This window comes from Gamsiella multidivaricata (genome assembly GCF_025024155.1).
Source record: "Gamsiella multidivaricata strain RSA 2152 chromosome Unknown BC939scaffold_36, whole genome shotgun sequence".
NCBI lineage: Eukaryota > Fungi > Mortierellomycota > Mortierellomycetes > Mortierellales > Mortierellaceae > Gamsiella > Gamsiella multidivaricata.
This window is the reverse complement of record NW_026251744.1, coordinates 284720-298671: the sequence shown is the minus strand read 5'-3', so window position 1 is coordinate 298671 and position 13952 is coordinate 284720. Positions and strand designations below refer to the sequence as shown.

Sequence of the window (13952 nt, the reverse complement as noted above, 5' to 3'; positions counted from 1 at the left end):
AGCAGAAGCAAAATCGGCTCATGGTACCGTCATTGCGGTTTTATTTCGTGCACAAGCATGCCTATCCTCTAATGAAAATGGCCTTTTCTACACTAGTCCTGTTGCTCCGCCCACTCTTGTCGATATGATCGAGACCAAGCATGTCTCCCGGCAAATGTTCAATTTCTGAAAGCACAACATCTGCAAAAAATAAATAAATAAAATAAATAAATAAAGAGGACACACATATTATGTTAGAAAGCTGCTCAAGAGTATCAGCATCGACCAAAGAGCGTATCTTGCGAGCCGTATAATTACCATCAGACACAGCCGAGATGCGACCGTTGCTGCTGTTGTTGTTGAAAAGGATAAACTTGACTTTTGCAAAGTCCTTCTCGTTCATGCCCAGCCTTGCGCGGATACGAGCCTTGGTGTCTGCAAAGGCCTCGCCCTATGTACAACATTCATGGTTTGTGAGTAATTGTTAACATAACCGTCGCTATATCCCTAAAACATTCCTCGTCTAATATTCTTCATATTCAAGCTGCTTTACCTCCTTCACCACAACAAAGAACGGGATGCCATGCGTGCGGCTGACATCTCCGTGGAAATGGAAGCAGCCCAGTCGATAGTCGCCCTCACCATACTCATACTCCTCTACGGGAATCTCCTCCACGTATAGATTGAACGCGTCATGCACAGTACTGATCGGATCCATGGGTCCATATTCCTTGACAAGTTTGCCATTTGAGACTGCAAACGTACGCAGCTTTTGCGTGCCCTCTGGTGAAGGCTGTATCTTGGACAGCAGCGCCTCTAGCATCGCACTTATCGTACTAGTCTTAAGCAACAGGAGGTCGTGTGTTGACTATATTGCACAAAAGAAACTCGGTCAGCAATAGTCTTTTTACAATTAGTACGAGCTCAAGCATGGGATAAGACATTTACTTCGTCCTTTAGAGTGGGCCCCAGCCAAGTGACTCTGATTATCCGCTTGCTCTCCAGCTCCACAATACTGATGTCCAGCTTCTCATAGTAAAGAACGCTCGGTACTTGATATTGCTGGGCATATCCTGGAGCGAGCATCTCGTGTAGCAGCATAGTGGTCGAGCGCTTGATCGTATTCTTAGGCGGTCCATTAGGGTGCGACGGGGCTGTGAACTGGATATGCAGTGGGTCCGTATTCAGCTTCTCTGCTAGTTTCTCGGCCACTTGGTCATATGTACTTTTCCTGCTGAGCTCCAACGTGTACGATTCAAGTGTTGAGTCCTGGTCATTCCTAGGGCGGAATTCCACATAAATCCGGTTGAAAAGATACTCGTAGTGCTGTGGAACCGTCGCTCTCAGCCCTTGGTCTTTGAGGTCGTTCACTTCCTTTGGCGTCAGTTCCTTCTGAAAAACGATAATGTCGCCGCCCTGAATTTCGCACTGATTAAATGAGTTTTTTATCTTCATGGGCTCGATCATGGTCGGTTTGATTTCCTAAGGGCATTGGAGAAGGATTGCTTGTTCATGAGACGCCGAACTATGCACAGGGATCTTGTTTTGTGATGTGCACGGTCCTTACCTCAAACAGCTTCAGAGGTGTATTCGCAGGGAAACCCTTCTTCTCATTTAGTTGTCCAATGATATCGGCCACTTTGGCCTGCTTGTGAACGTGAAGTTTGCACAATCCCCTATATGAAAATGAATGAAGTTTTAGCAAACGCAGTTGATAACCATGCCTTTTTTTCGATGCTTTTCGTATGTAGCATCAAGGACTCACTCCAGTTTTGAGGCGAAGGGATCGTAGTACTTGATGAAAATCATGATTTCACCATTCTGACTCTCGTTCTGGAACCAAGATGTTTTGCTGTTCGTGACTTTTGCTCCTTTATCAGGACACTCTACGTAGCACCTGAATTCTGGATGCGCGCGGTGTCCGTATGCTTCCTTGAGTACCTCCATGGCTAACACGCAGATGAACAATAAAAACCAGCTAATTTAACACTCATTGGTTATTTAAGTATAGCATTGGTGCCAGGTTAAACCACCTACATTTCTTTAAGTCGCTGCCTGGGATGGCGAGATCAGTACGAACTGTATCATTCTGTCGCTTCACCAGCGTCCAGAGACGAATGTCACCTTCAGGAATGCCATAGCCCTCCGCCACAAAATGTCGAAAAGTCTCGAATGTATCTGACTTCCGTACTTTGAACAACTTTCCAGCAGTTAGTGAATGAGGGTTGAACAGGTCAAATCCATCGTGCGCTTTGAAGTCCGCGTCCGAAATCACACGAGCATTGAAGTATAGAAAAGACTCATCGCGCTCCTTCTTTCGTGTCTCCAATACTGCGCGCTCATCGTCAAGTCGACGTTGAAGATGCTCTGGTATATCGTCGTGCGTCAACGGTTTCAAGACCTCATCCAAAGCGTTCTCTTGGATGTAAACCAGCATGTATGCATTGGTGAAGCGTTTGTGGCGGTTCAGCTGTCGGAGGGCGGGAGGCATTGCAGCCAAGTTTTCGAGACTCTCTCCCCCACCATAGTTCTCGTCAAGGACCTCCTTTAATAAGACCGGGATGACACGGTCGTCGTCAAAGCGGTACCATTTTCCATCACGTTCAGGCTTCAGGAGCGCAAAATAATGTCCTCCGTGAAGATCTCCGGAATGGACCAAGACGCTAATCATCAACGAGCAGGGTATAATAAAAACTGTGAACATCCAGGGCGTATTTGAGAGCAGGCAATCACTCTTAAGATGAGGCACTTACCCATGAAGGGTGTACTTGAACCCATCGGGACCAGCTTTTTCCTTTTCCTCGCTTTCCTCCACAAACTCTGCGAGATCGATATTCAAAGGGAACTCTTGTCTGTCGTTGATCTTGACCATCGCATCACGTTCAATGTCATACTCAAACCGCTTCAGCTGGAGGTGTAATACAGGCGGTAGTGTCTGGAATATAACGCCTTTCTTGGCGTCCTATTTCATTGAAATATATAGTATACGTCAGCTGAGAGTTCCTGGTAAGGAAAGCCAGTTATACCATCTAACTTCATTCGCAATCACCTGAAGGCCATAGCCCTCCGCTTGGTACTTGTTCTCGCCATCCAATGTCTCCACATCGACGTAATTGGCGAACGAATCCCGCAGGGTTTTGCATCCCTTAACATTCAGCTGGATATCTATGTCCCATACAGGATCGAGCGAAGTGTCAGTGGCCAAACGTTCGCCTAGGCATTTGTAAATACGGCGACCCCTCCAGCATTATACACGTACCATAAAAGTTTTCCACTCGCGAGGACTCGTAGTCGACATTGATGCATTTTACGTAACTCTTCATCTTCCCAGCAAAGAGTTTCTGGATAGCATCCTCCGCTTCAGTGCCCTACGGACAGTGACGCAATGACAAAGGCGGCGTTAGAAATCATTGGACATTCACTAAGACTGGCGACGAAATGTATCGACCATCAGGTTGGTACCTTCATTTTTCCCTCTAGATTATCCTGTAGAACCCGATTGAACTCTTGTACGTCATGCTGCATAAAACTCTCCAGTGAATTCCATCCAAACGACCTCGTCAGCTCTGTTGTTCCGACCGAGTTGTTGCTGGTTGCCAGTTGATAAAAGACACGCTGAAGTGCCAGAGCCATGGATTTTGAGGGTTCATCTTCAGCCGTTGGTATTTCAAATACGGCCTTTCGGAAGTAGTTCGTAAAGAAGAGTGACTGGAGCAATGAATTCATGTAACAGGTGGCGCCCTGGTTCTTCAGTCCCACATACCCTGTCATCGCCTTCGAGTCATAGTTGGCAAAGTTGTGCCAAAGCACTCCTGTAGGATCGTTGTACACTCGAACATAGGCAGTGATCATTGTGTGTCCGTTCACCATCAATGGGACGCCACGTTGGTCCAATGGATGTTCCAGCTTCCTGAGGTCGAAGAATCGAGTAAAACCCCAATCGGCCTCATCAACCGTGAATCGGTGACTCGCAGCTATATAAACGAATACAACAAATGATTAGCGATGGATGCTTTGTCGCTTTATCCCAAAACTATATGTGCTTCGGATGTTACATCCGACGTAACTCTGCGCTTACAATTGACAACGTATACTGTAGGGTCGCCGGGGTTGGACATCATAAGAGCAAATTGGGCACAGACATGCCAGTTGGGGTCAGATTGCTCGCGCGGCTCTGCAGAGTCTAGATACACGGCAATCTGATCAGGTACGCTGTTGCCCTGAGGAAACAGCAGAATGCGCCTATAATGAGAGAATTAAAATCAGGATATCTTGATTAGTCCCTATAGGTATTGCCTTAGTAGCAGCACTTGCAGTTATGTCCACTTGCCATTTGTATCCTCCGATTTCAAACTCTGGACCTGTTACCCTCTTATCCAGCGCCCTCCAGTCCTTGATCTCCCATTGAAAGGTTTCACAGGCGCGCTCCTCAAGATCGCCAATGATGGGTAGGTACTTTCGGGTCATCCATTCGACTAGTTTTTCACAGTCAGAGAATGTAGCTGCATGTTAGAGTTTTGATGTGGGCAAAGCAGTTTACATCTTGGCAGTCCGCCATTAGGTTGGATATTTGGGCTCAATCAGTAGAACGTGCCCTGGCTGGACAAATGAGACGTGTCATACCATCATCGACAGAATGATGCTCCTCCACTGGGGGCTTCTCGTCAACGGATGAATTGTACTCGGGGGAGAGCTCCATTGGTTCCTAACAAACGCGCATATGATGTAAAGCATTAGTATTCGATACCGCGCATCAATTCATCAGCTACATGGACATATATTGCGGTCCGCTGTCGCCCATGGGAAAAAAGAAAAAGAAAAAGGCTGGGCTACAGAATCCTCCCAGAGCAGGCGCTTCCTGCTCACTACAAAGCTGCACTTCTTACCATTTTGGGGTACAGATAGTGGAATGCAATCAATAGTGCGCAGAGGACGAGGACCCTTTGAAGATTGGCGAGGTTGGCGAGGTCGGCGACGTAAGATAGTTGCTGTTCAATGGTGAAAGGTGCCCTTCAGCAAAATGTAAACCTTTGCTGGAAAGTTGCTGTTTTTGTTGAAGCTGTTGGTTTGTAGTGCGTCAGCGTGCGTGCGAGTATGAGCGCAAGCGTGAATATATCCGTGAATGTATGCGTATATCTGTAGGGTGAGTGTGGACACTCCACTGCTGCTTGAGTGTGCAGGCTGGAAAGAGTAGAAAGAGGACTGGTCAAAAGTCCGAGGTTCCGTCTATTCAAGTGAAGCTGGTTGTGGTGTGTGCATGAACGTGTGGAGGGAAGAAGCGACGTTTCCCTCCCTCCTTTCCCACCATTCTCAAATGCCATGACGTTCAGCGAGGTCACAATCATCACGTGTAATTTATTTCTTTTTCTTTTTTGGTGGGCCACCAAGGATCTCCGAGCCTGTCGACTTCTTTGGCTTTTTGGAAGTCCCAAAGATATCGTCGATCTCCTTGCTTATCTTCTTCAGCTTTGTAGTGGTTGCTCCTCGCGCTGAAGATGGCTGCCGATCAAAACTAAATATGTCGTCAAAGTTTGTGGTGGATCCAGTGTTGGCCTTGCCCTTCAAACCTGAATTCGGGCCTGATGACGAGGGAGCAGACTGAAACGGGGATGCGGCAGAGTCGCCGATATTTTTTACTTTCATTTTGTCCTTCGCCTTCTGTTTCTTTTTGTCCCCAAAGATTTTATCCATATCCGACAGATCCGACAGTGTCTTCTTCGCCTTGCTGGATTGAATAATTGAAGGAGTGGTAGAATTTTTCCCAGAGATTGTGTCGGTTTCGCCTCGGAGACTGGCGTGTGTGTCGTCTAGGTCCGCATTTTCCAAGCTCGAGTCAGGTCCTGGTTCGGACTTTAGCGAGAAAGGGTAGTTCTGCCTCTGTTGTGGCCGTGCTGTTGAAGATTCTAGTGCAGAAGGTAACTCTGCTCGTTGTATAACTTCGCCCAAATCTAATCCTTCTACTGGCACATATTCCATATACTGGGGTTGCATCGATGGCGATGGTAGTTTCGGGATCGTAGGTACTTTGGCAGCAATCAAACTGTGAATGGAATCTGGAAGTTGCCCTTCGTAGTCCACCGAGTTCGATCGGGTGTCCTCCTTTGGAAACAATTTGATCCATGTATTTAGCAGCTCATAGCAGTCGACAAGTTCGCTTGTCCATGCTTTTGATAGCACTGTCAGTCTGCTGCAGAGTCCAATTACTATTAGCGCAAACGACATGAACTGGGTTTTTGACATGAGCTGATAAAATGTCCTATGAAGACGATAATGCAGCGAATTAGTTGGGTAAGAAATTGTCATGGTTCATTACTATAGCTAGTCCTTGTCAGATTTCCATACCCATAGGTTTCGTGCAATGCGAACTGTAACTTTTGCAGCAGCAGGACTGATCCAATGATGCGTGTCATCGTAAACGCCACGGTTGATCGATATGGTATAGAGTCCCACTGCACATTGCCACTCATCGCGGCCTTCAAGCTATTTAAAGCAGGCCACAAGTAAAAATAAGGAAGTCTTTCAATGAGCTGCATTTATCATTCAGACGAATCTTGGCTATTACGAAAGAACATTGACATACCTTCTCCCGGAATAAAAATTCTTCACCAGATCGTCCATAAGTCCAGCCATACCGAGTTCCATTATCCGCGAGACAAGGCGACGACACTAGCACAAACCAATTAGATCAAACATTAGCATAAGGCGACCTAGCTGTCAACATTTCGTGGACGGCAAGCCTTGAAGGAAGGGTCGTTACCTCGCAAAGTCGCTGAAAGTACCCGGCATGTCTGTGCTGAGACTTATTCTTATAATACATCCTCTCCAGGATAGCGCTTTCCTCCCAAAACTCCATCCTACGGAAGCATTCTCGAAAAAAGAGCAGCCGCTCCATATTGCCTGCATGGTCGGGCGATTTGCGAAGGGTTGTACGAGGCAGGAATGTTTTCAATGAAGCTACAGTCGAGTCAGCAAATGATTTGGTGGGTGTAAGTGCTGGAGACGAAGCTGGAGATGCAAATCGCGAGGAGGGTCGCGAGGAGCCCAAAGCAGACACTGCGATTGAATGAGGTGGAACGAGCGTCCTTTGGAAGTAGATTGGAATCGAGGACTGATCAGTCGTCGCCATGTTGTAGCAAGGGTGGAGGGAAACCAAAAAAAAAAAAAAAAAAAAAATAGCACCTCAGAGCATCCCAAAATGGCAGTCGGATCGAAGTTCATCTGGATTATGATTGGCATGCCCACTATATAAACTACGTATTCTTTCGTTGCAAGAGTCGCCTTTGAACCGCGCTCCTAGCCTCATTCAACATCTGATCCTGTGTTAGTCGTGCGTCAAGAGCCATCATACCCATCTGTCGCTTCAGCTGCGTCATGCATGCCTCGTCTCCTCTGTACACGTCAAAAACACTTTGCAGCTGCCCAACGGACTCAGTTTCTATTTTGATAAAGAGGGTGTCAGTAAAGTAGGATAAAGCGTCCATGATGACAGCAACCTATTCATAGCGACTTACGGGAAATGGCAGTGAGGAGTTCCAATCGAGTAATGAGATCCTTGATGTTACTCTTTTCCTGTTCCTTGGAGGGCACCAAAATTGGCCCGATCTGCGAAATGGCGATGAAAGTCGAGATAAAGATCTGGTGGAGGATCGCCACTTGCTCGAATGTCACCCGGTGCGGCATGACCCAGGATAAGAGCGTAAGTGGCGCCGCGCGGGTCACCATAGCCAGCTCCAATGCTGCCATACCGAAAAGTACAATAAATCGCCAATATCGTCCAAACTGTCCCTTTCCAAGAACGCTCATCAAGACTAAAACGATCCCGGAGCCCAAGTAGAATGTGTAAAAGGACATGAGTCCTTGTTGGATATAATCCTTAGTGGTCTTGCAGGTCGTACAGGTGAGAGCCAGGTCCGGTCCAAATCGATCATAGGCCACCTTTATAACAGGGTCGCTCAGGATCTCATGTGCTGCCCGAATCCGAACGAACGTGTCTATGGTACCCAGTAATATTATGATACCATGCATTAGAAAGTCGAGTAGATATTGACAGACGTGATATATCGAATAAATTGAACGGCTGGGAAGCACAACTCAGTACCTGCCCCAACTTCTCCAACTTTGTCCGGATGATACATGAGTGACGCCTTCCTGAAGTTGGTCCTAAGCTGCTTCTGCGAAAACGTGTGGAAGTTGATATCCAATAGGTCATAGCAATTGGTCGGGGTGGACCTGTCGACTTCGACAATTGTATATGCAAGATAGGCGAGGACTACGCCGCAATAGATCCTGTTATAATGGCGACGATGTTTCGGGGTATTCGGCGCTGGTTTAGCTCCAGAGTTGACTGGGTACTTGAACGAGTACCAGATAGACTGCAGAACGTTGGTGATAAACGAGGGCAAGAATGCCCATCCTGCAAGTCCCACGTACGAATCCATAAAAGGGCAGGGCTGATGGTGAAGACGAAGACGAAGACGAAGACAAAACAAGAAGAAGTGAGGATGAGAGAGGCTCGAGATGGACTGAGAAAAGGATGAGCAAGAGCCGCTTGTGACGGTATTTCCCCCCTTGGTAAAGGCAGGCACCAGTGAAGGCAGGAATGCACATGCACATCTCAACTTTACACCGATTCAAGACGTCGGTCAGACACAGAGGCATATTTTACACAAGAAACGAAGCGCACTGGACTGTTCAGAGCTCAAGCGTATGAGCTCGTATCATTATCCATATCATGGCACCTCTTAGCAAAAAATTGGACAAGCAATGGCGTTTCATAGGTCAAGATATCAGGAGCGTTGAGGATCTGACCATGGATCATATCCGCTCAGTATATGGCCTGGGGCCAATTGCTCAGGGCGAGGAAGGAAGTTCAAAGAAACCATCGGGCGAGCCCAGCATCGCCCGTGACACCAACAGCGTCTTCCCATATTGCAGTGTTCAAGACGTGAACCATATATCAGAAAGCACAAGATCGACAAAAGGCAGCAGTGGCAATTGTACTGCCGCTCTTTGCAAGGACGGGAATCCCCACTGCTTAAAATACATAGGACAGGATCAGTGGGAGACAGACGGTAGGGATTAATCAGTTGCGATGGTCAGGAACGAGCGACAACAAGTTCTTACTTTGCGTCATCCTGTATATTAGATGCACTCGACAAGTATATGGCAATCTTTGCGGATAAACTTGATCCCCGGATTTCAAAGCGTGTAGAGAATACCCCGGCTGGTATGAAGGTAACGATTGTGAAATAATGCAGCGGACGAAAATTCCAACGACTTTTCTAAGCGATACATATGTATTCCTTCGTGGTTAGAATCTTGGTGCAACGTGTTATGCAAACTCTCTGCTGCAGGTCTGGTTCCACAATCCAGCTTTTCGCGATATTATCTACAGATGTCGCTTTGGCAAAGACTCGGACAAATCGATGGTAAATCAAGAACTTGTTGGCTTTCGAGAAAAAGCTTTAGGTCGAATCGCTTGCATTATGGTCTAATACATATATTTATTACATTATTGTATTTATGATATAGAACGCATTGTACCAGTTGCAGCTGCTCTTCGCGCACTTGGATCGTGGATTGAAGAAATTTTACAGCCCGCTATCGCTTGTGAGCTCCTTGAGGTTGGATATAGCCATGCAGCAAGATGCCCAAGAGTAAGCTGAGACACTACGTTGACAATGACAAGTTGCTCCCTTCTCTGGAGCTAATAGGTCGATGGTATTTTGCTTCTACACCTTTCCCTAGGTTCTGCAATCTTTTCATGGCAAGGATCGACGGTCAGCTCCAGCGTCAAGAGGATCCGGAGTTGGGGGCTTTCATCCAAAACCAGGTTTGACTTGCTTGTTTATGTGTATGCCTAGCTGAGTCATATGAAAATCAAGCACGGAAATGAAGCTGATCTTCCATGTTGAAAACAGTTCCAGGGTCATTACTCCTATAACACGACCTGCAGGAACTGTAAAAAGACGTCCGTGAAGGACTGTACGTTTTACGAATTGATGCTAAACATTAAAGACAACTGCACCTTCATGGATTGCCTTGAAGAGTTCGTGGAACCTGAAGAACTTTCAGGGACAGATCGGTAGGGGAATACTGCGTGCGGATATATAGCTAAGATACCGGCAACCTCTAACAATATTGAGCTAATATCGTATTAAACGCCGACAATAGGTATTCGTGCTCGACATGTGGATCGCTTCAAGATGCGTCAAGGGTGATAAAGATCGACAAGCTACCCAATGTAGGTGAACCCCCCGCGGTCGATCTTATTAAGAAGATAATGTTGGAAATTGAAGCTGATATGCTAGACTATCTTTGTTGACGTCTTGGTACTCTCAACCAGGTGCTGAACATTCAACTGATGCGGTTTATCTATGACAATGTAATGTGGACGAAAAGGAAATCCAAGGACACGATCCGATTTCCAGAGACTATTGACTTTTCGGAGCTCCTACGCTCAAATACCAGCGTTAAATATGAACTATCCGCTGTGCTAGTCCACAGCGGACCAAGCGCCCATTCCGGTCACTTTAGTGCTCATGTTCTGGACAGAGAGTGGGTGACAAGTTCCTTTGCTACTTTAGAAGGTTTCTCTGTTTGCTATATGCTGTCGCTAATACTATGATTCATTATAGGAGCAATAAGTGGTTCGTGTTGAATGACGAGGAAGTGGCAGAATTCCAGGGCACCAAATTTGATCCGGAAGACTATTCTGAGACAGCTCCGAAAACAAAAACCAAGAAACCATCATGCAAAAGCGGAGGAATAGAAGATGAAAGGCTACTCAGGTAACGAAACATACCTCTCGCATGCGTTTGGCACGGTATACACTGGAACCATCAATAACCGACAAGGTATACCTGGCTCTGATCATAGCACGCTTTCTTCGCGAAATGCATACATGTTGACATACACCAAGAGAAGTTTGACACCTCCAATCAAGCCATGCGCACCTCCTGCAGAGACACTATACGTTGTTGAGCAGGACAACACCGCTTTTCAAAACGAGCTCAAAGAGCATGTTGACTAGTAAGTGATGCTTTAGACGGTCTTTATGAAGATGAAAATCTTGAAACAGTCGTTCGGTGAATAACATCCAAATGTAACTCATAGCACCAATAAAATCAAAGGAACCTTTGAAGCAGCGCGGAATGAGCGGCGCCAGCTTTATCAGTACTGGCACGTTGGCTGTGAAGAGGTAAGCTGTTGGAACATGATATGGGTGCAACCGAAACTGTACCTTAGGAGCCTGGTCTAATTTGTCGTATTCAACAGGATAAAGGGTACTATGTACCCGCCGAGTCGCTTGGCAAGTATATGCAGCTCGACAGCAAGGTGCCACATGCAATTGATAACAGTAGCCTGGTCTGCGAGCATGGAAAAATATGTCCCACAATGGTTTTGAAGAGCAAGCGTATTAGCGAGGTATGCACTTTGCGGGATCTTTGCCTTTCTCATGTTCTTGAGCAGTTTTCTTACCCAGTTTCTGTCTATAGCTGGCGTGGCACTACTTAGTGGACCGGCTTCAAGTCAAGATCGACCCAATATTGACTTCAGACGATATCTGTGAGGTCTGTACAAAAAATGTGTTCCAAGGTAAGACGCCTTCAGGTCCCATGTTCGGGTAATGTTTTTTATGACGCCTGGTTCAGCTGACTGAACTTATTTCGTGAAATTTTCCTTGCCCTTGCAGACAAGCTGTACACATTGATGCACCGTAAAGACATTGAGGAGTTTGAGCGCAAGGCTAAGGGGGTCAGAAGCCCATTGGCTGCGTGGGTATCCAAGCTTTGGCTCACGGACTGGTTGAAGGTCGCCCCGCGTTTTCACCAGCTGCACAAGACGACGGCAGAGGATGCCAGTCCCATCTCTGAGGCATACATACATGATGTCCTTTGTCCACACTCTGCCCTCGCGAATGATAAGACAAAGCGTAAACTGATCAACAAGGCGGTAAGCGTTAATGGATACGGGTTGGCTTGTGTTCACTTTGCGCACGTAAACAGACGTTGACTGCTACTATCTCCACTACTCAGGCCTTGGAGGTGATAACACGCGTTTTTGGGGAACTGCCTTTGCCTGGAAGCGACGCCCTCGAGTGCACTATATGCCGCGGTCAACTACAGTCTCAAATTGACAACATGAAGGACACCGCAGCCAGGGCAACTTCTGAAAAGGTATGCCAAAAAGATCTGTATTTGAGTTAGCGTAGTTGTAGGTTCATATTACCTAATGTATCTTTTTTTTTCTGCTTTTTTTTTCTGCAGCAAGAACTTGCGAGTATGATGATGAGAGGAGCGCGCTTGAGCCATATGAATCCTGGAGAAAGATATTATGTTGTTTCTCAAGGTGAGAATGCGGAATGTCTATTGCGGACCCTGACTGTACGGACTTGATAAAATATTTACAACATGCTTGTTCCTTCTATATTATAGAGGGGTTCATGAAAAGCTGGCTGAACTATGTAAAGCGACCCATGGGCAATGCGCGACCCACGACCATCGATAACTCTAGTCTCCTCTGCAGACATGGTTTATTCGTCTTCGATCTTCATCACCCTGTTGACGCAGAAAACGACGAAGATATCTTTTTGGTCAAAGAAGACGAGTGGATGTACCTCCGAGCACTGTAAATGCATCTTCGGACTGTAGGCTGAACTCCATCCGCTGAAAACATAAGAACCAACTCTAACATAGCGGTATCCCTCGTTGATCTAGGTACAACGGAGGACCTGAAGTTGTTGTAATGAGAACGGAAGTGACACAGACGGACGACACTGAATCCAACATTTGCTCGTTTATCGAGACCGTACCCAGTTTGTGTTCAAACTGCAGGAATGAAAGGTATGCCTCGGGTATTTGGACGCTCAAGTATGTACAAATTAATCTTAATAAGGTTTTCTTTTTACGCGTTTAGAATTCTCAACTTTGACTCGACAACGCTATTCATCCGAGTATACGCTCCTGGAACTTCCACACCTGGAGATGATGAATCTGCAACAATCTCTGCATCAAATTTGGAACAGACAAACCCCAACGTTCAGGATACGCTAACTTCTACATCCTCGGCTGCGAAGAGAAAGCAGGGCCCCCTGTCACCAGGTCCACATTTCGGAGCACGACGATCAAAACGCGCTAAGTCGACAAAGAAACAATACAAAGAGATCAAGGTCCTTGTCGGCAAATGGGATACGGTCATGGAACTGAAATTAAAGGTACAGCAGTCGTAATGACACTGAGAAGCAAAGTCATTTTATATTGTATACCCCGGCGTGCTCGTTTTGACCTCGATCGGCTTGCATGTGCAACCACAGATTATGCAAAAGACGAACATTGTCCCGTTGTATCAGAAACTTGTACATAAGAAGGCCGAATTGGACAAAAACGAAACGACGATAGCAGATCTGGAGATACCGCCGAATGCAGTGCTGGACCTAATCGCGTTTGATCAAAGTATGGACGATCTCATGTTGAGCAGCTTGCAAGGTAAAAAAACCCCCTCACCTACGTTGGTCACCAAAGTTGCCTGCTAAAGTATGCTTTAGGAAGATCCTAACTTCCCTTATTCTTATTGTCGCTGTGCTGTGTGTTTGACGATCTAATGCGATTGATGGGCCATGCGATTGATCGAAGATGTGGTGCAGATACCAGGCGACGAAGGCGGTTTTGGAGGAACTGGTCTGGCTGAGGACTGGATCTAAAGCTGCTAGACTACATGTTACTTTGTATGTGGTCTGTCAGCTCCGCCGAATACCAAATACATCAGATATGTGCCCTGTGCGCATTCTGGGAACCCGGGTCAACCGTACGCTTGTCCTTTGCTTGTGGCACATTGTCCAGTTGGCATGTCAGAAACCCCATTTGGTGCAGAGCGCACTTCTCTTTCAGCTCCCCCCTTATACGCCGCCCGCACCTACTCTGTTTGCATGTTTTGATCGACCTTTTTTGTTGTTTCCGCTCGCCTTTCTTGCC

The 13952-nt window shown here is 46.6% G+C and overlaps 4 protein-coding genes across 4 annotated transcripts; 1 reads left to right on the top strand and 3 right to left on the bottom strand.

Annotated features, from left to right (window-relative positions):
* Positions 1 to 11: 11 nt before the first annotated feature.
* Positions 12 to 5267, bottom strand: BC939DRAFT_453038 (cysteine proteinase). The gene is made up of 15 exons (XM_051555876.1): positions 4866 to 5267; positions 4603 to 4684; positions 4310 to 4454; positions 4058 to 4221; positions 3442 to 3953; positions 3239 to 3347; positions 3029 to 3144; positions 2733 to 2941; positions 2017 to 2642; positions 1745 to 1928; positions 1547 to 1655; positions 928 to 1461; positions 533 to 847; positions 298 to 430; positions 12 to 180 (listed from the first exon to the last, which is right to left on the bottom strand). Exons 1-15 carry the CDS (start codon positions 4866 to 4868, stop codon positions 62 to 64), a joined length of 3360 nt encoding a protein of 1119 aa, XP_051411812.1. The 5' UTR covers positions 4869 to 5267; the 3' UTR covers positions 12 to 61.
* Positions 5268 to 5280: 13 nt separating this feature from the next.
* Positions 5281 to 7114, bottom strand: BC939DRAFT_453035 (uncharacterized protein). The gene is made up of 4 exons (XM_051555875.1): positions 6737 to 7114; positions 6560 to 6645; positions 6322 to 6459; positions 5281 to 6235 (listed from the first exon to the last, which is right to left on the bottom strand). Exons 1-4 carry the CDS (start codon positions 7103 to 7105, stop codon positions 5335 to 5337), a joined length of 1494 nt encoding a protein of 497 aa, XP_051411811.1. The 5' UTR covers positions 7106 to 7114; the 3' UTR covers positions 5281 to 5334.
* Positions 7115 to 7229: 115 nt separating this feature from the next.
* BC939DRAFT_503611 (uncharacterized protein) lies at positions 7230 to 8417 on the bottom strand (the record flags this gene model as incomplete). The annotated part of the gene is made up of 3 exons (XM_051560423.1): positions 7230 to 7414; positions 7491 to 7970; positions 8078 to 8417. 3 exons carry the CDS (start codon positions 8415 to 8417, stop codon positions 7230 to 7232), a joined length of 1005 nt encoding a protein of 334 aa, XP_051411810.1.
* Positions 8418 to 8526: 109 nt separating this feature from the next.
* Positions 8527 to 13848, top strand: BC939DRAFT_453027 (uncharacterized protein). The gene is made up of 21 exons (XM_051555874.1): positions 8527 to 9050; positions 9125 to 9213; positions 9294 to 9407; positions 9511 to 9635; positions 9727 to 9811; positions 9900 to 10063; positions 10153 to 10222; positions 10325 to 10536; positions 10617 to 10769; positions 10858 to 11010; positions 11095 to 11179; positions 11257 to 11406; positions 11478 to 11577; positions 11675 to 11934; positions 12018 to 12158; positions 12249 to 12330; positions 12417 to 12609; positions 12699 to 12824; positions 12898 to 13195; positions 13295 to 13466; positions 13614 to 13848. Exons 1-21 carry the CDS (start codon positions 8711 to 8713, stop codon positions 13679 to 13681), a joined length of 3180 nt encoding a protein of 1059 aa, XP_051411809.1. The 5' UTR covers positions 8527 to 8710; the 3' UTR covers positions 13682 to 13848.
* The last annotated feature ends 104 nt before the right edge of the window (positions 13849 to 13952 follow it).

Coding starts and splice junctions, on each gene's coding strand:
- BC939DRAFT_453027 (XM_051555874.1), top strand. CDS start 8,711: ATGGCACCTCTTAGCAAAAAATTGGACAAGCAATGGCGTTTCATAGGT. Junction 11,407..11,477: donor AGAGCAAGCGTATTAGCGAG/GTATGCACTTTG, acceptor TTCTGTCTATAG/CTGGCGTGGCACTACTTAGT. Junction 11,935..12,017: donor GTAAACTGATCAACAAGGCG/GTAAGCGTTAAT, acceptor TCCACTACTCAG/GCCTTGGAGGTGATAACACG.
- BC939DRAFT_453038 (XM_051555876.1), bottom strand. Junction 3,348..3,441: donor ATCTAGAGGGAAAAATGAAG/GTACCAACCTGA, acceptor CACTGTCCGTAG/GGCACTGAAGCGGAGGATGC. Junction 1,929..2,016: donor AGGCAGCGACTTAAAGAAAT/GTAGGTGGTTTA, acceptor TCTGCGTGTTAG/CCATGGAGGTACTCAAGGAA.
- BC939DRAFT_453035 (XM_051555875.1), bottom strand. CDS start 7,105: ATGGCGACGACTGATCAGTCCTCGATTCCAATCTACTTCCAAAGGACG. Junction 6,460..6,559: donor AATTTTTATTCCGGGAGAAG/GTATGTCAATGT, acceptor TGCTTTAAATAG/CTTGAAGGCCGCGATGAGTG. Junction 6,236..6,321: donor GCATTGCACGAAACCTATGG/GTATGGAAATCT, acceptor TCGTCTTCATAG/GACATTTTATCAGCTCATGT.